The sequence below is a fragment of the Tamandua tetradactyla genome, chromosome 11 (assembly GCF_023851605.1).
Source record: "Tamandua tetradactyla isolate mTamTet1 chromosome 11, mTamTet1.pri, whole genome shotgun sequence".
NCBI lineage: Eukaryota > Metazoa > Chordata > Mammalia > Pilosa > Myrmecophagidae > Tamandua > Tamandua tetradactyla.
Genome location: NC_135337.1, coordinates 15,376,947 through 15,400,908, shown reverse-complemented (window position 1 = coordinate 15,400,908; position 23,962 = coordinate 15,376,947). Strand labels below are relative to the sequence as shown.

Here is a 23,962-nt window from a genome sequence, read left to right as displayed (position 1 = left end):
TTGGTAGACACATATCCTGACAAGAGAGCTAAAGAATCCCAGGAATGGCACTAGTCAGATGGGGACAGCGAAGTAATTATCTTCAGGCTTCTTCCCTTCACACCTAACCTTATAGACAGCTGCCTGCTAGTGTATCACATTATTTTGAAAGCTTCTGGAGAGAAAGAACTCTTTTACTCATATTGTCATCTACTCAAGACAGTATTAAATCCATATCGAGATCTTTTAATTGAAGTAATTATTTGCAAGCTCCTTGCTTTAGTTAAGGGCCGATCTTTCTGCTTTCTCAAACACTTCTAATTCTGCATTTGCACAAACAAGGGAAAGTCTTACTCAGAGACACTGTCACAGTGAAGCAAGCCTTTCTGGTTATCTGTCACATGTACAATGTTCACCAAGCAGCAGATAAGTGGTTCATTATTTAGTTCTTAATATTTCTTATTAGGACATTTTAAGAGTAAATTCAAATATTCTTTATCAACTTTTCCAAGTTACACAAACAGCCACTGAAATACACGGTCTGTAATAGAAACAGAAGTTATCTGTTAAGTAAGCAAGTTGGGAATAGAAGTTATTGGCATAGCCATAATCAACTGACTGGCATATCATTAGTGGATTTACTCAGTTCTGAGACTTGACTGAAAAGATAAAGGCACACTGTATGTTAATTAAAATAAATAAATAAATAAGAACATAGCGCTTACAGTAGAATAAAAAAAGTACCAGTAAATTGGCATCTGAAGCCTACACTTTTGTTATCAAGGCTAACGAGCCATCATTGTAAGCAATATGTCCTGCCTTGATCAGGATACTGAAGTTCATAAGTAAATGAAAAGGTGCTCAATTTTTTCAGTAACATTTGGGATTTGTGCACTGCAGAGATCCAACTCAATCAGCACTCGTCCGTAGGGATATTGATTATCAAGCCCTAAGGTATTTTTTTGAACTAAAAATTACCCATTACACATCTAAGTGCACATTATGCTAAGCAATTATTCTTCTCTGGGATGGACATCAACTGAAGTTCAGTTTTCAATTGTAACAAACGCATGTGTTCACACTCAGTTAGAACACACAGAGAAGTTGGTAAAAATATCAGGCGACTGCTCTGGTCTCATCAATGCAGTGAGCACTGAGTTTGCTGCCCCGCAGTGGCCTGGAGGTCTCTGCAAAGAACTATGCTCCTGTGTGGGCAGGCCAGGAGGTTCTTTTTACCAAGAGTGTCTACAGATGGCCTGGCAGCAGAGAGCATACTGAGCATCTAATGAGTGTTTAATTTAAAACTGTAATCCTTAACCTGATTTTATTTCAGAAATCGGGCATGCCGTTTTTTTTTCAGATTCCCAGCAATATTTACATAGTATCAAATATCTGCTCCTCTGCCATTACTTACTGCCCAATGCAAACAAATCAAAAAAAAATGAAAAAGACCCTGTCTAGTGTTTATTGTATACTTTATAAATGTCACTGAAAAACAAGAATAATTCAGATTGGTTTTATTTAATTGAATGTTGGCCTCTGTAAGTGGATAAATTACCTTTAACCTGAAATTCTAAGCTCTAACAAGGAAAACTTATGTCTAGAATGATTGGTAAAAAAAATAAATAAACAGCCACTTAGTATTCAATGCGGCAAGGCACAAACATATAAGGCCATTAACAAGAAAACAAAATGATTATAAGTCTTTCCCTATTTTTAAGGTAAATTAAATAATTTGCCTTGCCTAGGAAGTTCAGTTTATTTATAGGCATCTCTAGTTTATCAAGATGTGAACTTGATTATAAATCTGAATTCTTTAAAAATAATTTATAGACCTTTATTAAATTACTATTAATATGCCAAGTACTGTGCCAGGTGCTACAGGAGATACAATAAATATGACAGTCTCCTTGCCTTCAAAGGAGCATAGACATTAGTGAAGAGCGAGACACAAACAGAATCCTACAGAGATATGGAAATAATTTATTTTCAATCCGAATGTTAAGACTAGATTTGGGACTCTATTAGAGCCCTTAAATAAAACCTCACAAAACTCCAATCTTCAAATTGTTCAGGTCAGAAACCTTAGCACCAGCCTTAAATATGCACTTGCTGTTATGCCTCACATCAGATGTGCCAGAACATCCTGTTGAGTCCCTCTAGAACATACCGCCTCATGGCTGCGTGATGGTCAAGCCACCATCACCGCTCACCTGGATTACCACAGTCACATCCTAACTGCTCTCCCTGTTTCTACCTTTGATCCTCTCTCCCCCACGGTCTTTTCTGAATACAAAAGCCAGGATGATCTTGTTAAACCCTAAAGTCACATCAGGTCTCTCCTCTGCCTAAAACCATTCGATGGCTCTCCATTTCTTCTAGAGTAAAGGCTAACATCCTAGGAGACCCTATAAGATCTAGTCTCCCTTCCCTCTCCTACCTCATTTCCTACCACATTACATTACACACGTCATTTCTATGATCCTTCCCTTTCACTGGCTCTCCCCTCTCTCACTTCCTTCAACCCTTTAATCGAATGTCACCTTCACAATGCAGCCTACCTGATGTCCTATTGGGGTAACGGACACACACCACTAGTGCCACATGGTACAGATAGAAAACAGGGTTTATTGAGAAGATGATATTCCAGCACAGAAGTAGTCGAGTGCACACAACTCCTCCAATTCTCTCTGCCCTATAGCTTGGGCCAGATACAGAGATGGTTTGCATTGCATGGCCAAAGCTCCAGCAGAGGGCTCTCTATATTTATGGGGTATTTACATGACTTTATAATAATAGACGCTCCCATGACATACAGATACTTGTAAGGAAGGGGAGCCTCTGGAACCAGTGGCTGGTGTCAGCCTATTCTACTATTGAACTAACTCAGAACTGCTAACCCAGATTTCTAGCTCAGTTTCTCTCCAACCCGTCAGTTAAAACTGTGAGCCATCACAGCACTCCTGAGCACTACCACCTCAATGTTTTTCCATAGCATTCATCAACATCTGCCAAACCAAATAATTACGTATTTCCATCCAGTGCCTCTCTTCACTAGCACATAAGTTCCATAAGACAAAGGATTTTTGTTGGTTTGGTTCACTACTATATATCCTCAGCACTTTAAACAGAGCCTTTCCTGAAGTTGGTTTTCAGTAAAGATCAGCTGAATACATGACTGTGGGGATCTACGGAAAGGGTTATTAGGGAGAACATAGCACTAAAGAAGAGATGAGGAAAGAAGTTCTTGGACTCATTCTAGTAGAGGGAAATGTGCTCTTAAAGATTATTAAATGGAAAGAATGAGCTTTGAAGGGGAAAAGTCTGAGCCAACAACTCAGGTGATACTGAAATGATTGTACTTGGACTAACACACTGGAGTACATCCATGGGAGGTGGCCAGAATGGTGAGATATTTTGCAACTACTTATATGAGGAGGGGTTGAATAATTTGAGGTAGATTATTTAATGAAGAAAAAAGAAAGAAAGAAAGAAAAATAGTGGGGAAGGGAAAGTATACTGATGAAAGGCTATCATAGTAGAGAGAGTACACAGTATATTATTATTATTCTATTCTATTATTTAGAATAGTTCTAGAGAGATTAACTATGGTAAATAGCTATAGTAAGTCTACTTCTGGACCAAGCTCTGGATCAATATAAGAAAAAAAATTGAATTTGTTCAAAACAATAAATTGTGTATTTTGTGTGTTAGTGCATATAAAGTCACTTGAGTATTCAAGGCTGATGATGACTTCTCAGGAATGTTATAAAAAGGTAATATATGAAAAGACCTCTACCAGGGCTATTGTAGCTGATAAGTTTGAGGTGCCTAGATACATGTTGATGAGTGCTATGGAAAAACATTGAGGTGGTAGTGCTCAGGAGTGCTGTGATAACTCACAGTTTTAACTGAGATGGTTGGAGAGAAATTGAGTTAGAGGCTTAGCAAAAATCTGGGTTAGCAGTTCTGAGTTAGTTCAATAGTAGAATAGGCTGACACCAGCCACTGGTTCCAGAGGCTCCCCTTCTTACAAGTATCTGTATGTCATGGGAGCATCGATTATTATAAAGTCATGTAAATACCCCTGTAGTCTTATCTACTGCTTAAACATTAAGCTACATTGTATGAAGCACTTACATGGTATATGTGATACAGTGTTTGGTGCATATAGCACATACTCAGTAGATGGTGACTGCATAAAGCAATGAATGAAAGTATAGATGAATGAATGAATGTGTGCATGAATGAAGGAGTGAAGGGAAACCCTAGCTGAGTCTTTACTAAACCTCTCATGAAATCAGGTGTAAAGAGAGGCAAAGAGTTAAGACCTTCTATATTTTTATAGATTTGGAGTCAGTAAGGGAAGTTGCATATCAGTGATGTATGTCAAGAAAAAAAAGCTCTCAGTATTGATCTTCACAGTTAAGAGTCTGGTCCAATCTTTAGAAAGAAAAATGTAAATTCCTCTCAGTTTAGATTTATTTCTGCTTATTTTGCAGGCAAGAGAGAACACAGAAAAGAAAATTTTGGATCAGGGTTGCCATCAGATGGCCCTAGAGCCAATGAGAGAACACTATACATATTAACTGAGTTGTAATCAATTTTGAATTTAGAATATCAGGTTATATGAGAAAGGACAGCATAAAAGATGAGAAATACTAAGAATTTAAGAGTTGCCATTTGAGATTTGAAAATTTATTTCTATTGAATGGCTTTGAATACTAATTCAGAATTCTAACCTGAATGATTAGAATTTATGGCTACAAGCCACATTCTGAAGTCACCCAAGTATTGGAAACCAATTTTTACAGTAACCCTGCACAATATTAAAAAAAAATACCTTTTAGTACCCAGTAGAGCTCTTGAAATAAGTAAATAAAAAAGGGAAGCCCTGCATGACCTTATGATGAAGATGTACAGCTGTGGTTGATCAGTTACCCATGAACTGTAAATTCTGCGGACTTAATAGGCAAGTTGTAGGAAAAGAATATAAAATGTCAGCAGTATTTTACAACTAATTTAGCCCATGGAATAGTGTGCACACTGGGAAAGTATAGTTGAATCCCAGCAAATGGAAGTGAGAAACCAAAGTCCCAATGAAAAGGAGGGGGACTTTACGAATACATTAAAAATTGTCAAATGAGGCTAATGCAACATTTCACACTGGGTAATGGTATTGGTAGTGGAAGCAGCAGCAGCAGTTGTAATAGCAGGAGCTAAAACATACAGCACTTCCCACGTGCCAGACATTGTTCTAAGTACTTCACAGATGCTAACTCTTCTAAGGCTCATAACATGAGTATTAAACATTATGAGATAGTGCTGCATGGAGAAATAAGTTAGGAAAACACTAGGTTAAATAAAGCTAACCAAATCTTTTTTATGCAGGTCTTCTCAATGCCTTTGAATGCTGACAAATTGTGAATTTCCTGCAGGGGATTATATTACATAAGCAGTGTTACATCTGTCTGAAAAAGGAAACCGTTTCATTTGTGGTCCTCACGGGGGACTCACTAGAGGTTCATGAATACTCCATTAAAGATGTTAATCTAATGTTTGCAAAAGGGGGTTTAAACATAGTGTCCCATTAATCATCAAATTTTTGTATATCAGAAAGGATTTTTAGGTTCTCTTATTCTAAAGAAAATATTTTATACAGTGTTTCAGACATGGTCATGCAGGTGTTGCTTGGAAACCTGCATTTGGCTCTCAGGAAGGCAGTGCAGTTAGCTGTAGGAAAGCTACAATACATGGAAGATGCTTCATTATATTAAGCATGGACTGCCTATCTACCCTAATAATGCAAAATCCTCTTATAGAACTCTAAGGAATAAACATTGAAAGAAGAAAATGTTAAATACAGAAGGAAAAATTAAAGAAAAATTTAAGATTAATACTATCAAGTGTAATAAAGAATTTGGTCTCAACCCAAAGAGGCCTAGTCCTTTTCCCTGGTAGGTGACTTCTAAACCCTTGGAATTAACTTTGTGATAGGAGTGTCTGTTTTTCTTGGTTGGCCTCTCAGACCACACATATAGATTATTCTAAGAAGATGGGTCAGGGTGGGGACTAGTCACAACAGAAACATGGACCAAATGATTATAGTTTTGGGCTTTGAGTCACATGGCATCAACCTGACCACAGAGGAGGTGAGGGAAAGAAGGCTGGAGACTGAGTTCAACCATACGGCCAATGTTTCATTCAATCATGCCTATGTAATGAAGCCTCAGTAAAAACTTTGGACAGTGAAGCTTGAATGAGCTTCCCTGGTTGGTAATACTCTTTGTATACAGTCATATTTAGATGTTAGGAAGTGTCATGATCAGGTTCGTGTATCAACTAGTCCAAGTGGTGGTACCGGTTTGTCTGATTGGGCAAGTGCTGGCCTGTCTGTTGCAATGAGGACATTTCATAGAATTAAATCATGATTACGGCAGCTGCAACCACAGCTGATTCCATTTGTAATCAGCCAAGAGGAGTGTCTTCTGCAATGAGTGATGCTCAGTCTAATCACTGGAAGCCTTTTAAGGAGGATTCAGAAGAGACAGGCTCTCTTCCTGCTTCGGCTGGTGAGCCTCTCCTGTGGAGTTCATCCAGACCCTCCATCTGAATCATTGGCTTCACAGCCTGCCCTGCGGAATTCGGAGCCAGTGTTCCCACAGTCATGTGAGACACTTCTATAAATTTTATATTTGTGAGTGTTCCCTGTTGATTCTGTTTATCTAGAGAACCCTAACTAATACAGGAAGTTAATACATTCCTGAGGACAATGGAAACTTTGCATTTGGAATCCTCCCAGACCTTGCCTTATGTGTCTCCTCCTTTATCTGGTTTATTTTGTATCCTTTTGAATAGTAGTGTTCTAGTTTGCTAGCTGCCAGAATGTAATATACCAGAAACAGAATGCCTTATAAAAAGGGGAATTTAATGAGTTGCTAGTTTACAGTTCTAAGGCAGAGAAAATGTCCCAATTAAAACAAGTCTATAGAAATGTCCAATCTAAGCCATCCAGGGAAAGATACTTTGGTTCAAGAAGGCTGATGAAATTCAATGTTTCTCTCTCAGCTGGAAGGGCACATGGTGAACATGGTGGCATCTGCTGGCTTTCTTGTGGCTCTCCAAAAAGGGACTCTCTCCAAAATGTTTCCTCTTTTAAAGGATTCCAGTAAGCAACTCCACCTTCAATGGGTGGAGACACACCTCCATGGAAATCATCTAATCAAAAGTTACCAACCACAATTGGGTGGTTCACATCTCCATGGAAACAATCAAAATGCTCCCACACAGCAATATTGAATGAGGATTAAAGGACATGGCTTTTCTGGGGTCCACCACAGATTCAAACTGGCACAAATAGTAATAAAAAATACAGTGCTTTCCCAAGTTTTGTTAGTTGTTCTACAATTTATCAAACTAGAGGGACTTTTTGGGGATCCAAATTTGTAGCCAGCTGGTCAGAAATGAGGCTTGCCCTCGTGTCCCCACACTTGCAGCTAGTATCTAAAGCACTTCCCAGAGGGCAGTATTGTGGGCACTGTCTCCTCAGATTTTGCAGTCTGAAAAACTCAAGACTGCAAAGAACTAAAGAAGAAAATTAAAATAAGGATGGAAAAATGCAGAGAAAAACATAATTAATACTATGGACATTAAAATAAATATTTAAGATTAACAGAATAAAATTAGATCATATTAAAACAAAGTGCCAAATGACCAAGGAAAAGATGATGACAAAAGATTGAAGACAACATATGTAGATCAGAAAATAAGGGTAAATGAATATGGGCATGTTAAATTAGAAGGTCAAGAGGGAAAAAACTAAATTAAGTGGATGTTTGAGGAGCTAGTTTGTAAGAATGAGGTAAATATCATTTCCGATTACCCTGAAATATAGCTAACTACTAATGGCTAAGGAATGAGCAGGAAGTTTCACAAAGTTTTATTATATTATTTTGAGTTAAATAAATATTAATGATAAAAAGTAATGCCTAAAACACTGGCTAAAAATAAGGTTTAAGTAATGTGCTGATTTGAAGCTTATTATGTACCCCAGAAAAGCAATATTTAATCCTGATCCTATCTTATGGGGGCAGCCATCTCTTTTAATCCTGACTCAACATTGTAGGTGGAAACTTTTGATTAGATTATCACCATGAAGATATGGCGTGCCCAATTGTGGGTGTGACATTTTGATTAAATGGAGATGTGACTCCACCCACTCCAGGTTGTTCTTGAGTAGTTTACTGGAATCCTTTAAGAGAAGGAATATTTTGGAGAGAACATAGCTGACACAGATGCTGACACTTAGAGAAAAGTGACACAGATGTTTGGAGATGCTTAAGGCTGAGAAGATGTTGCCATGTGGCTTCCCATGAGATGTTAAGCAAGCTAGGATCTGAAGAGAGCCAAGAGAAGTCAAGAGATGAAAACCAGCCCCAGAGAAGCAAAGTGAGGAACCCCATAGGAACAGAGGCTGAAAGCAATGGAGCCCAGGAGCAAGGGACCAGCAGATGCCAGCCACGTGCCCTTCCAGCTGACAGATCTGTTGCAAACCCATAAAATTTCCTTGAATTAAGGTATCTTTTTCTGGATGCCTTAGTTTGGACATTTTTATACTCTTAGAACTGTAAACTTGCAACTTATTAAATTCCCATTTTAAAGCTGCTTCATTTCTGGTATATTGCATTCAGGCAGCATTTAACACACTAATACAAGTACCTAGTAAAAAAAATAACAGGAATACATGGGTGAAAGGAAAGAGTCCACACTCAGGCTCTGGCTCAGTTTCAGCTTCTTTCTCTTGGACTTCTTTATGGTCTCAATGAACCAGGAAGCATTTTGCCAGTTTTTGAAGAATTGCTGTAATATCTGTCACCATGCCAAAAGGAACAACCCCCCCCAACTTTCCAGACTTTTTCCAATTTTAACAACAGTTAGCACTCTAATACTTGCTACATCTCCCATGGACATTAGGTCCTAACTTCATTTATTTAGTCCTTTTTGAGCACCTATTTCACACAAGGTACTGCGCAAAGTTCAATTTAAGAATGAGAAGCAAAGGAGTCTCGCCCCTGGGGCTTCAGGGAAAAATAAACCAGAAGAAATAATGAAGCCTATTACAATTATAATTCTCAAATTATTCCATGCGAACTATGAAATGGAAAAGCTTATGATTCATGAAAGTCTATCTTTAACACAGACCACTCTCCTTGGTGCCAACTGCTACTGGACCTTTCAATATTCACAGACACCTAAAAACTTGTGCAAAACTGAATTTATTAACTTCTCTTACCTTTTATGACTTTACTGTTTCTTGGTCAGTCAATGGTTCCACCATTTACCAAGTGTTCAAGATAAATACTTGTATATCATACGTGTACTACTTTTACCTCAACTGCTGTAACCAATAAACTGACCTCTATAATCGATTTGAAATCTACCAATTGTGTTTCTCCACTGTCACCATTCAACTCTTGTCCAAACCATTATCATCTCTCACAGGCATCTAAAATAGCCTTCTAACTTATCTCTTTTCAGACCATAATTCCCACCAAGCCACAACTCAAAGAAAAGCCAGTGATCTTTTAAAACAATGCCCATTGCTTCATGCCATTTCCTGCTTAAGGGCCATCCCTGAATGAACTCTTTCAGTGTGACACTTCCCTACTCACCACCATCCCATACCCTGCCAGATTTCAGGGATCTTTCACACTAAATTTCAATATCATTTCTTCAAAAAGTCCTTCCGGGCCTGCAAATTAATTTCCACTCCTGCCCCCATCACATCCTTCCTCAAGTGCTTTTACTGCACAAGACTTATCATGATTGTAATTATTTATATAGCTGTTTCAAACCAGCACAGTTTGTTCCCATCCAGTAGGTTGTTTACCTCATTCAGTACTATAACTTGAGCCTCTAGCAACAGACCTGGCACATAGTGGTACTGAATAAATATCTGCTGAATAAATGAATGAGTGAATGAATATGTAAATACAATGAGGTCACAGGTAAGGAACTGATGGTCTCAGATGTGACCTACCTACCAAGCACACATAACTGCTCGAGCCACTCAAAATCAATACACCAAGCTCGGGATGACACCACTACTTTATCCCAATTCTGTTAGTCCTATCCAGCTAATGGGATCATCTCCACATTTTAAAGACTTTTTATTCTGAAATAATATGTCTTAAAAGAAAAGTAGCAAAAAATAGTACAAAGAATTTCATTATACTTCTCACTCAGGCTGCCCAAATGTTAAAATTTTACCATTTTGTTTTATTAATCTGTACAAATTTTTCCCCAAATGCTTTGAGAATAAGTTGCAGATGTAATGAATGTCCTCTGTCCCTAAATACTTTGCACGTGTTTTCTAGAAACAGACATTTTCTTCTCTTTATATAACTGTGATACAATTATCAAAAGCAGAACATTATCATTGGTTGGCCCTATTATTTAAGTACTGTTACTTAATCTAGAGAACTTAATCAAAACCTGCTAATTGTCCCATTTGTATTTTTGTATATTTGTGTGCACATGTATATGCACGTGTATATGTATGGAGGTACTGCCTTAAGTGTACACACACACACACACACACACACATATATACATGTGCACACAAATATACAAATGGGATATACATATATATATATTTTTTTTTTCCTGTTCTAGGATCCAATCCTGGAGTGCACATTGCCTTTAGGTGTTACACCCTCCTTTGCTCTGACACAGTTCTTCAGACTTTCTTTGTCTTTCATGACCTTGACATTTTTGAAGAGTACAGGTTAGCTTGTAAAACACCCTCCAATTTGGGTCTGTCTGATTTTCCCTCATGATTACATTAAAAATTATGCATTTTGGAGGCAAGAATACCACCAAAGTGATGTTGTCTCCTTCTCAGTGCATCATGTTGGGGGGAAATAATATCTGTTTCTCCTATTTATGGATGAGGTTAACTCTAATCATGTGGTTAATGTGGTGTCTGCCCAAAGCTAGTATCTTACCATTCTCGTTACTAAGTTCTGGTGGCAAGATACTTTGAGATTATGTAAAAATCATGCTATAATACAAATTTCTGTTTTTAGAATTTTAAAAATTACCCATCTCTGCTCTGTGGTCCAACTACTTCTCCATAAATAAGAACTGGGGAAAATGTGTAAAGTCAGTTTCTAGGTTACAAAATAGCTGAACATGTAACTTTTCCTAGTGTGGTGGTCTACTAACATTTTATCTCACCTCCTTCTCTCAGGTATACAAAGAAAAAAGCATAGGATGCTCTTTTTGAAAGAATGTAATGAAACACCTAATCACATTCTTCATCAGATGAGAAAGCTGAGGCTCAAAAAGGTAAAAGTTGCCTGAGGTCAGACACTGCTTGGCGGCATTGCTGAAAATAAAGTCTTCAATGTAGATCAAGAAAAGCAAAAGTCAGCTCAGTGCCCTTCAAATGAGCCAGCCCTAAAGGAAAGGCACACCTAAAGCAGCATAAGGCAGGTTTGCTATGTTCATATTTGGAAAGCGATGAGATTCTCACACAGATCCACGGAACAGGGGAGGAGATCTTACGTGGAGCCAAGACAGTTTCTAGAGGAAGTATAACAGCTCACTGCTACACCCGAGTTCTCTTTTCTTCCCCTGCCCCTCCCTTCCTGCTCCACATCCCCTCCCTCTGAAATGCTCTTAAGTCACAGGTAAAGATAAAACTCCTTCACTCTAAGAGACTGCCTTAAGTGGCCTCCTAATCCAGGAACGCTGTGCTCCTTGCCCAGTACTCTGGATTCCTCTTTAATTCTAATATGATATCTTTTTGCATGTTATTTTGTATTTGGATGAGGTAGTTGAATCATAATCTATCACATTTTAAAGGTTGAAAATAATTGGTGATCTTCCCAAGAACATTCTAACAGGAACTAGTTTAGAAGCAAGCAACCTTTATAATCCCCTGGACTTTTCTTTTTCAAGATGACTGTATTATTTAAGAAAAAAAATAAAAAAGAATAAAGCACTGGCTTTAGGAGATAGAATTGCATTTTTTCCGCCTCTGTCCAGAACCCAAGGTGTCCCTGGGCTTCAGCTTGCCTTCTCTGCATCCAACATGTATAAGAAGTAACGGAGTTGCCACTGTCCTATCCAATGCAGTAGCCCAACATAATTCTTCCTGGTGAAAGTTATTTTTAGATGGTATTTAGCAGCATAGCCAGAACCATGATCCAGAGGTAAGGATTATAAAGGCACGAGACTTTTCTGTACAAAAACATGTGAGTAATCTTTCTGGGCAGTACATGTACCATTCAACGCACCGCTTTCTGAAAAGCACATCACACATAAAAACAGAAGCGATGTTTTCATCAAGGCTTAACTCTGAAGATCGGTATAAAGAAAGCCAAGCTATATTTTTTAAAAGTCATAAAAGCAAATATATACATTTCTATAAGAATTGTAATTAATAAAATTATACTTCAAGTCTTAAAATGCATGACAATGTTTGCTATCTTAAAATAGGAGATGATATTTGTAGTAATTGTAGTAGAAGTAGAAGTGGCAGAAGTGGTAGAGCCAGGAGGGGCTGTCGCTGCCTATCACTGAGTATTTGCCATGTATTGGCACTGTGCTAAGAGCTTTCAATATAGTACCTCATTTAATCCTCAGAAATACCTCAGCATTCTTCTTTTTTATAGAAAGTTAGCATAAAATGAATAAAGCATCAGGATAGGACCTGACTAGTAGCTACTGAATAATCTTGAAGGACCAACCGTTGTGCAATTACTGCTGACGGACTTACTAACTCACTTCTCTTACTTCCTTCAGGTACCTTTGTGATTGAGATCTTCCCTGAACTCCCTGTATAAAAATATCAAACTCCCCCAATCCACTGTGGCCTGAGTCTCCTCATTAAAATGTAAGCTCCATAAGGCGGGGTCTTTAGTCTTCTAAACTGCTTTATTCTGGCCCTAAGAACAATGCCTTGTCTGTGTTAGGTATTTAATATGTATTTAATGAGTCAACAAATGGACAACTGAACAAGTGAATGAAAATAGATGATAACAAAGATTAAATTTTAAATGCATGATCTTCTTTTTCTCCTCAATTATAGTAGGGTTTTTGTGGCATGACCTAAGTTGCCAGAGTCTCTTTAAAAGACTGGATAGGAATGTTTCAACTAGTGACTTTATTATCTCTTGAAAAATTGCCCAGTAGCTAGCACAGATGTTCCAAACCTTTCTATTGACTGTGCTTTAAAAATTGGTCTATAATTCCTCTCCTGGTCTACAGATGAGTTTGAGCATTAAATACTTCATTAAACACTAGAGACAAAATTGCAAATTAGGCAGCTTCATTTATCACTGGACAATATTCTCTGAGTACCGACATGGGCCAGGTACTGAGGCAAATGCTTGGGAGTGTACTGTGCAGTGAAATGTGAAGGGCTTATAACCTTCCCATCTAATATGAGACATCTGCTCTCCTTGCTTGCTTCCCTCTCTTGGCTCTCTAGAACTAAGTGAATTCAAACAGGATTTTGAGTGTCATTGACCTCTCTGGCAGCTTTTTATTATCTCCTGCTAGTGGGAAGGCAAAGAAAAGGCAATTGAAAAGTGTACATTTCATATAGGGAGAAAGGTCATAACTTTGGTAGACTTTTCAGAAACTTGTAGGAAAACTAATTTTTTGGAGGGGATAACTTCCATTTTCAAATGAGGAAAAATTACGGTCTATATGTGAATCTAAAGTAATTGGGCAATATTGGATTAAAAACAGGAAGATACATTTTAATGGATATTTAAATTTTCAACAGGAAGTATGCTCTTCCTGTTTCACTGCCCTGATGCCTGTGAGGCTGAAGCTATGATGTCATTCCCCTACAAAAAAGCTGTCAGCTGATGTGACAAATTTCTCATATGCTTACTTATTTCTAAGTGTATGGAATTTTACTGATGTTGTTGGAGCCTTAAGTGTTACCTGTTTCCCTTTCAGTCTGTACTTAAAAAAAAAAACAACCCAGTAATGTTATATTCTACTAATACAAATTTCGTTTTTCAAATACCTCTAAATATTCCAGTTTTGCTTTAGTTAAAGATTCTAAGGGTAATGAAATTGTTTTCATTCCTCCCCCCAAAACAGGTTTTTTAGTATTTAAAAAAAATGATATCAAAATAAGGGAATGTATAATAAATAAATAAATAAATAAATACATAAGGGAATGAAATCATACTTTTTCACAGCATCTTTCATCACAATAATCTCTTTACAAACCTTCAGGAAGATCACCTGGCATTAAATGGTAAAATTTTTTTACTTGAACTCATATTCCAAATATAAAATGCTTTTGTTCTGGGGCTAATCTTTTGTGATTAGTTGTGGCACAGTGCTTATTTGGAAAGAAAGCAGCTAATGTCTAATTTTAGCAATAGCTGGCTAAAAATTTACAGGGGATAGAGAAAACCTGCTTTGGTCACTTAAAAATTCTGAAAGTAATCACTGAAACAGAATCATAAGCAGAGTTGAGATATTAGGCTAGATTGGAGAGCTGTGCACATGTCTTGCTAAATATTAGTACTAATACAGCCTTCTGACCAGAAAACATTAGGTAGAAGTTAGAAAGAGTTTGGCCAATAAAAAAGTCAGTGAAAAGCACAAAACTTGCAAATTAGCATACCCTTCGCATTTCTGATAGAAGTCTGAGCACAAACATGATTCTTAAGTTGGCAGAAAGAAATACAACTAGACATGTTCCCAAACTTGTTGGCCCACCTGATTGTGCTCAGATCCAGAAAAAAGTCCTAGCTAAACGCATCACCATATTAATTGGTTATATTTCAAAATCTGGAATGAAGATTGTTCAATGTTATTGTGCCTCCAATCCTAAGTGAGAGCAAATTGTGTTCTACACCACAATACTCACAGTTGTTGCCTGCTCTATTACCCCTCTGTCCAGCTGAATGTTCTGGCTCCTTGTATGGAAACTGTAGAGTCGTATCTAAAGTTCTGAACCCCTCTTTAAGAGAATGATGCTTGTAGTATTCCACAAGTTCCTTTGGGGGAAAAGAATCAAGGATTATTTTTTATAGGATCCTTTTATTCTCAAACATAAGAATTCTTAGATGCATCATTATATGAATTATAAGGATGATCCATTTAATGCTAAAATTCTCCAGAAGTATATGGAAGAGTTTGCAAATGATAATCGCTCCCTGCTGTGCGGATGCACAGGACACCTTCCCTTAACAGTCTTTGTGACTCAAGCCATTTACAGCATGAGTTATGCCCTATTGTACTCATGGATATGGAGCATCCTGCCAGTCTTCTGTCAGATGTGGTCAATGAAAAGAAACCACACTAATTCTCAATTTCAAAGGAGCAATTATTGTTCTTATTTACGAAATACTTACTTTTAAACACAAATAAAGGGAACAGCTGTTTTTGCTGAATATATAGCAATTTCCAGTTTCCTGTGTTTTCTTCCAAAATGGCCGAAAAACAAACTTGATCCTCCATGTATTTTTCCGTGGTAGACCAAAGTTGATAAACTGCAAGTGCTACCTGACATCGCATCTGACCTTTGATGACGAGTTTTAGTGTCCCTACCAAGGCCCTACAGATCATCTGGCACTTACAGAGGCCAATAATGTGGTTCTTTCCAATTTTTTCCTATAAATGATTTGTCTCAAATACATTCAAACCTCTTGTAGTAATCACCCACCAGTTTTCAGACCAAAATTTCAGGAAATGTCTTTTGATGTTGGTTTTGTCGATTCTGCACAAATCTGAATCTCTCTACTTTAAACAGAAATTGAATAAGTAATTCATTATGGAAAATAAGCATCTTATCATTAGATGAGTACTCTCTACCTACAGTGTCACATAAATACCTCAGATGCAAATAAAAGCAAAATCCCTTTTCACCTCACCGTTCAGTGATTCTAATATAGCAGTTTTTGAAATCAAATGTTTTAAAAGCAACTCATTTCCTCTAAAAATCACACTGCCACCACTCTATTCAGTTCCCCAAACAAATCAAGCAGGATAAAATCACCCCAAAGAAGAATAAGAGGCCCATCAGTGATTTATTTATGATTTATGACCAAACCCAGAATGTGTATGGAATGCACTGTGCTGGGAGATTCAGGGGTCACCAAGGTTACCAAGGGAAGGCTCCTGACTGCTAGGAATTCTTACCCCTGTAGGGAAAGTGAAGGGTTATGAGAGTTCAAGACCGGACTCCTTTGGGGAGTCTGATGGGGAGGACGAGGGAAGGTTTCGTGACGGAGGCAGAAAATTTTTCAATAGCCAAGGGGGAAGGATCACCGTAGGCAGAGCAGCCAGGCTGGAGACAGAAACAAACGTGGTCAAATAAAGACCACATTCAAAATTAAAAGAGTAGCATGGTTTGGCTGGAGTAGTCAATAAAACTAACGGGGATTCTTCAATCCCCACCCTGGCAGTACGGGGATAATAAACCATTTCATAGAGTGCAGCCAAGGATCTACATGAGGTGGCCTGCAAGTGCCAGGTCCGTGAGATTAACCACGACAGCCACCTTCATCCCTGTGCCTGGTCCTTCACAGCGTTACTACCTCATTTAATCCTCGCGCAACACTCCTCGGGAGGCAGACCTTCTCCTCACGGATGCCCATATCTCAGTGAGCGGAAACAATTGGTGCAGGATTATATATTGTAGGTGCCTGTCTCCAAAGTGTGTGCTCTTCACTAGACCACGCTACTGTCAAGTAGTATCTAGCAAATGCAAATTCACAAAAAGTGAGGCAAAAGGGAAGCAGCATTTACCAAATGTCCACGATTCACTAGGTACTTTCTCTTCTGGGGCAAAAGAGGTGAGGGTCTTATATATATTTTATCTATAACTTTTTCTTTAAATTCCTCCCCTCTTTCATTCTGTGGGCCTAGAACATGGAGGTCTCTGAGGAAGGCAAAGGAAATTTGGAATCTGACCAAGCTTAAAGAGAAAGAATAAAAGAGACAAAATACCAGAGAGAGAGGTTTCTATCTTCAAAATGGTTTCAAGGATCAGAATATGGTATAAGGATTATGGTGATTTTCAGCATGACTTGCAAAGATAAGGTCAGGATTTAAATTCTTAGTGACCAACATTGACATTCAATTTTTCTGAAAATATAAAGCAAAATTTTGTAAGGTGTCTGGAAGAATTGCATGTGTAAGTATTATATTGCTGACGCAAATAATATGTTCCCCTAGTCTTGCCATTTAAACTGAGTTCAATAAAACGTGTCCTTTTCTTTACCAAAATACAAAAAGAAACCTGAAAGGAATTGCAGGCCAGTAATTCTCAATCTCAATAAATTCTGTTACGGGTAATATGAATTTTTATAGATTGTAAATTATTATGAATTATGCTATTAAGAATTATTATGAATTGAGGTTTATGCGAAGTTGGCTAGAAACCATGGAAGTATCATATTATAAAGGGATTTGGTGATCATTTAATACCCACCCCTCCCCAAATTTTATGGATGAGAAAAATGATTTTTTTCAAGCCAAAGGTCATGTGGTTTAGTAAGCTGCAAAACACTCTTCATTACTTCTCTAAACATGGAAGAAATTTTAGTTCCATTTTAACAGTCTTATGAGGGTAAATCTTCCTATATGTATCGAATTGGGTAGAATTAAGTAGCGCCAACATGGATGTTTTCCAATTTATGCCTTTATGCTTTCTGTAGTTTAGTCTAATCCACCCCAGCTTTAGCAGTCATTGACCTTCAGGTACTACAAGTAAATAATAAGACTCTAAACAAAAGAAATCGCTAAGCTTTCCTTATCTCACACTGACACAGCAGTGGCAACAATTCGAGTCTCTCTGAAAAATAATGAGTGAGAGCCAGCCATTCCAATTACCAAGGAAACAGGCAATGGAGAAGGTTTATAAACAGCATTTGGACGTGGATTGCCTGGCATACATGAAAATTAGAACAAAATTAATGCCTTGTAATCTGGATGCAGAAATTCATTTAGAATTTGAATGTAATGACTAAGAAAAACAAAAACTGTGATTAACTAAGCCACTGAGACCCAGGGGGGGAAGGCTAGGTCAGAACCACCTAAGGACAGCCTTCTCTTTGCGAGACTGCCTATTTTAAAATAAGTTTTGGGGTTTGCTTGCCTTTCACAACCTTTCCCAAATTAAAATTTAATTCCAGGGCCTAATGAATTTCACAGTTGGAAGAATTTCACTGTAACAACTATGATAGGATGACTCTGAACTCTGGTTAAGAAACAACAACTTAAAACCAGAGACCACCACTTAACTTATAATGGCACCTGTATTATCTGACACCAACAACGATAAAAGGTAACTCTTTGCGGTCTTATTATCTTAAATTAGGGAAGCCCCTACACTTCCAGAGTGGAGTCAAAAGTGCCTGTTAATTTATCTCCTTCCTGAAATATCAGCCAGTCCTTTAACCAAGTACCCAGGTGGCTTTTCTCAGCTGAGGCCCAAAGGACAGCACTATTTTAAGGATCACAGTACAGATGGATTTATTAATTCGTTATCTTCTTTAGGATGCTCAGAGTCCCTTTTTGAATTCCCCCCAAACAGTGATTTCACCTAGTAAGGACTCCATATAAATTTGTACAACAAAAGAACCGAAGCAAAGAACAGAAGCAGCTCCAGTCCAGTTCAGCTGCCCCTGCTTAAGTAATTTTTTTACAATCGTTAGCTGAATCTGACAAACGTATTCTGATACCAAAATTTTTCAGCTTCATCTTTTTTTTAGTTTCATTAAAGACTTTGCATTTAATTCTTAATCCTCTCCTTGTGATCACCAGAATTCCCAGATATGGAGGAAGAAAAAAAACATATACATGGGTTCCATTAGAACCATCTAAGGGTGGCTTATTTCAGCACTGTTAGAAGCACTTTGAATTCCCTTTCTACGACATCACTGTAGAGGCTTCAACTGCTCTCTGATATAAATTAATTAAATTCTGGGTCTCTGTTGTTTTTACTATAATCACAGCTTTCCATGCAGATAGGAAACCAAGGGTCTGTGTTCACCAATCCCAGTCAGGGCAGCGTTACTCACTTTTCACATCTAACCTCAGCAAACAAAGAACTTTCTTGAGCCAAACCCAGGTGTTACAAAGCCGAATCGATTGGCCCTTTCCAGTGGCTTTTCCTTTCATCCTCTTAGCTTGCCTCCTCTGATAGGAGTTCCTTTTGTTATTTTCAAAGTCTGTAGGGCTGACAGTCCTCTGGCCCGGCAGCATTTTTTTTTAAAGCCCCATATTAGGCACAATACCATGGAGCAGCCTCATCACCATCCAAGGAAGTTCCGCAGGAGAAAGCTCCAGCTGGTGCGTCTTGCAGAGATGTGGAGACCCCCCCCCATTCTATGCTGTGATCATGTCTCAGCTGGATCTGTCATTCATTATTTGTGCATCCACTTGCTACCTCTCTCCTAGATTTTCATTTTATGAAGAACCTTCTCCGGTACAGTTCTGTCTGTGAACAGCCTGCTTGTAACCAACAGAACGTGAGCCGCTTCCAGTAGGGAGGGTGCCTGGATCTCGGTTACAAGTTTGACAGAATTTACACTTTTCAGGACATGATTTTGCTGCTCATCTTTAGCTTTTGAACTGAGAATGTGACATTTCTGACCATCGAGTTTTCTTTCTTGCAACTTAACATGTTTCCATTTCCTTAAAACACTGATCCCGGTCTTGAAACAATTCTAAATTTTAGAAAAGGCTTTCAAGCTGGCCTGTTTTGTAAGGCTCTCTTACACTCAGTTTTAACTTTAATGTCAACATCTGCAAAGTGCATTGAGCTGCTTTCTGGCAGAATGCAGTATGCATCGTTTGATGGATGGTTCAATCAATCAGTGGCCCTTCCCAGAGTTACTCAAAGTACTTAGCTGAGTGGTACAAATGCATCTTGAGACCTGGATCCAAATGCTTAATTATCACAAGAAATTCAAGCAAACTCAAGAAAGAAATACTTGAGACAACTTTTAAGGAAATATGAACTTTTTCTTTACTGTCGATAATGCATATATAATGGCATATATGGATTATTTATAGGTCATTGACACAATATTTCTATGCACTAATAAAATTATGAATAAGACATAATTTTTTTTAATTATGGAACTTAAAATAATTTGTTATTTGGTTCATTTGAAACAACTCAGCAACAATATTTCATTTCCATTTAAATATAAAATTCCTATGATATATTGAATTATGTGGTAAGAAGGCTACCTTATAATGCTTCGTGGTCCAAGGTAATGAAGGAGAATTGTGGAACAGTTCATTTACAATAGCAGGAAATACAAAAGGTTTTTCAATTTGATTTTATTTTGCAATTTATATAAAATGAACCTAATTGAGAGATGTGTTCTATGAATTGCAACTTTTTATGCTGTAAATTAAATTATCCTTGTTTGCCTTAGTGATGAGAAAGAGGTAAAGGGAAAGGAGGAAAGCAATGTATATTAAAATTTTGCTGCACACCATTGAAAAGAAGGCAAAAACTCATAAAATTAACTGAAAGTTAATTGCACTTGTATTTTAATTTTTCTACTGCTTTGATAAGAGCCATAAATAGTGTAGACTTTGAAAGGTTATCTAAAATTTGCAAACTTAGTTTACAATGAAAAATATGATTAAAACAATGTAAAACTTAATTGGAATTCTTGGTATCAACATTTTCAAGATTCTACTCTCCATTTTCAGAATTCTAAAATCCACTTACTATGTAAAGGGCCCGGCACATGGAATAATCATAGCTGTTATGATTCTGTTTCAGAATTCTAACTTTTCAGTGAACAAAATTCCAATAAGCTACAGAATTAACACTGGCCTTTCTAATAACGGTAAAAAGTAATAACCATCAATGCTTACCATTAAACTTTTAAATTTTCTATTTTCTGCAATGTGAAAAAAGCCATCTCTTGTTAAAATCTTGATGTGCTTTGCTTCATTATTGTACCTGTGGGCAATGAATAACTTATGAATATAAATGCGTTTTTAATCAGTAGAAATCAATAATTACCAGAGGGCATGCCAAAATAACATTATAGGAATTAGTTCTGAAGACAGAATATATACCTATGCCAATACACTGACGACAGCTAATTAACAAAATATATTTACTAGATTGGTTAAAGATACAACCAATATTTGAGGTGAGAAGGCAGGTAAAATTTAACCAGTCATTATGCACAATTTATTTAGTTAGTTCATTTTGAGAATACAGAAAAGCAAAATATAAAACAAAATCTAGTAATTATACACTTAGGATTTACTAGAAATATACACATGTTAAGGTACCAAAAATACTATGTCATGAAAGAATTCTAATATGCCAATTAGCAGCCTATAACACTTATTGCCGATTTTTTAAAGATATTTTCAACTATTAATGAACTGTCTGAATAGATGCATTATTTCTGCTGCAATTAGAACTTGCTTTTCAAACTTCAGTGTTATATATGTCAGATGGTCTATGCAATTATGAAAACAGGAAATCTATTTCTGTAAAAGTATTTGTCCTACTTACTTAATGCTAATGGCATATTCTCCTGACTCTTTGGTCCTGTGCCTCACAAGGTAAGTACTATTTACCCTATTAATAAGTTCAGTCTCTGCCTGCAATCTTTCCATTGCTCCAGCATACCTATAAGAAAGAAAAACACAGAAAATTTAGGTAATGCACCTGGAAGAGAGCAGAGGCTAAAAATAAGTATCTTTAATTCGGTGGCAGACTTGGGCTGTTTTTATTTCTTTACTACTTACAGTGCTTCAAAAACAGTTAAAATAAATAATTCAAAAAATCCTTTAATATATCTAGACACAAATGCTCTATAAAGCAAATAAGAGAAAAATGAACAGTGCCTAATATATAGTAAGCACTCAGCAAATGTTCATCAAGTGAATAAATGGGACAAAATGAAATATCAGTAGGTAAAAAGAGTTTTGGACAGTTTAGGGACAAGAGAAAGAAAGATTTGGATCTGGTGAGAGAACGTCTTATATGATAATGTGCGCTTACACATACATACATACACACACACTTAGAACTTGCTTTTCAAACTTTATGCTGCTTATATACACTATCAAATGAAATCTCTTTTAATCATATTAAAGAAAATTCCAGTAACAATTTAAATTATTTTTAAGTAGACATTTTGTATGTCAGATTGATTCTTGCAGACCACAGTTTTGAGAACCCATTTTCTTAAGAAATTAGTAGAGGTAAAATTTATTTTTAAAAGATTTTTTTTTCAAAACCATAATTTATTTCTTCTTAGACTATGTTGGCCTTAAACATATCCAAACTTCATAATAATAACAATTACAATGAAAGGCCCAAATTCAAAGTTAAAATATTCTTCCATGATACTTCATATCAAAAAGAAATTTAACATTTACTGATAAAGTGAAAGAAGAAAAATTCTTATGGTTAGATCAGCTGTCTTTCAAAATTCTCCAGAAAATACTTTGATTCACAGATATACTCACGTAACCAACAGTAAATATCAATCCCTAATCTACAATAAATATTTATTAAATATATACATGGTAGGCATTTAACAAAAAGTTCATGGAGGGAGGGCATGTTAGGTTTCCATCAAGTATAGAAGAGGGGGTAAGGGCATTTTATGCAGATGGCATATTGTTAGAGCTATTATGATAATTCTTGAAGTGTTAGGACCTAGCATGATCTAGCCCACCTCTGTTTCTTCATAGTTATCTCCTTATCCACTGATCTCTAGCCTTCTTTCAAGTACAAAATCTCACCAAGTGCCTTTTGGTCTTAGAATCTTCTCATAGACTGTATACTTGCCTGGAAAACACTCAAGCCCCATCAGTACACACATTCCTTTTCATCATCCAGGTTTAGGAAGGTCTTCTCTGATCATCTTATCCAAGAATGCTGCCCCATGCCACTAACCCTCTATCCCCTTACTTTCATGACGGACTCCTTTTTCTAATTAGTATGTACTACATGCAGTTTTATCAAGGTAATACATGGGCATAGTTTACATTATAATGAAAAAACAAAAGTACTACATACATTTTCCCTCTTTTTCTATTTTTACTTGCTTGTATCCAAAGGACATGGTTATACTATAATTTCTTAATTTACCAATTTTAGATGACAAGAAAGAAAATCTAGCTATGCCTACATTAAAGAACAATCTCAAATAATCTTGATGAACTAGAAAAAAAAGAACAAACTCAAGGCCCCAAGAAGGAAGGAAAAACGTTTCGAGCTGAGCTAAGTGAAATAGGAAAACAGTATAATTATTGAAATCAAAAATGGGTTCTTTGAAAAGATCAACAAAACTGGCAAACTTTTAGCCAGACTAAGAACAAAAGAACACACAAATTATTAAAATCAGCAATGAAGTGGGAACATCACTAGCGACATTTACAGGCATACAAGAAAATATTCTGAACAACTGTATGTCCTCAAATGAGATAAGCTAGAGGGAATGGATAAAATCTTAGAAAGATGCTGCTAAAACTGACTCAAGAAGAATTAGAAAATCTGAATAGGTCTCTAACAGATCATCAAAAAACATCCAACAACAAAAAGGTCCAGGACCAGATGGCTTCACTGGTGGATGTATCATAAAATATGGCAGTCTTTCTCAAATGGTACCAAAAAGTTGAGAAGGGAATGCTTCCTTCACTTGTTCTATAAGGCCCATACTACCCTAACGCCAAAGATAGCACCAGAAAGGAAAACCACAGACCGGTGTCCCTAACAAGCGCACATATAAAAATTGTCACCAAAATGCTAGGAAACTCAATCTAGCAGCATATTAAAAGGATTATTATACACCATGACTAAGTATTTTCAATCTGAAATATATATCCAGGAGAACTGAAAATAAAGTAATATACAAATATTTACAGCAGCATTTTTCACAATAGCCAGAAAGTAGAAGCTGAGCTGTCCATTAACTAATGAATGGATAAACAAAATATGGCA

At 37.0% G+C, this 23,962-nt stretch overlaps 1 protein-coding gene and 1 long non-coding RNA gene across 7 annotated transcripts in view; one reads left to right on the top strand and one right to left on the bottom strand.

Moving 5' to 3' along the window:
- Window positions 1-11,779, top strand: part of LOC143649937 (uncharacterized) — a 42,321-nt gene extending 30,542 nt beyond the window's left edge. The window contains exon 3 of one of the 2 annotated variants that reach the window (XR_013159236.1): window positions 11,231-11,779. This is a non-coding gene — a long non-coding RNA (uncharacterized LOC143649937). Of the gene's footprint in view, window positions 1-5,370; window positions 5,544-11,230 lie in introns of those variants that run through there. The other variant, XR_013159238.1, reaches the window with a different exon arrangement.
- VAV3 (vav guanine nucleotide exchange factor 3) overlaps window positions 1-23,962 on the bottom strand; it is a 380,746-nt gene that overhangs the window by 9,966 nt on the left and 346,818 nt on the right. For all 5 annotated transcript variants that reach the window (XM_077120069.1, XM_077120068.1, XM_077120070.1 and 2 more), the window contains 3 exons: window positions 21,521-21,637; window positions 20,863-20,950; window positions 14,885-15,014 (listed from right to left, as the gene is read on the bottom strand). In XM_077120069.1, the coding sequence (XP_076976184.1) occupies window positions 14,885-15,014; window positions 20,863-20,950; window positions 21,521-21,637 (335 nt within the window). The remainder of the gene's footprint in view (window positions 1-14,884; window positions 15,015-20,862; window positions 20,951-21,520; window positions 21,638-23,962) is intronic.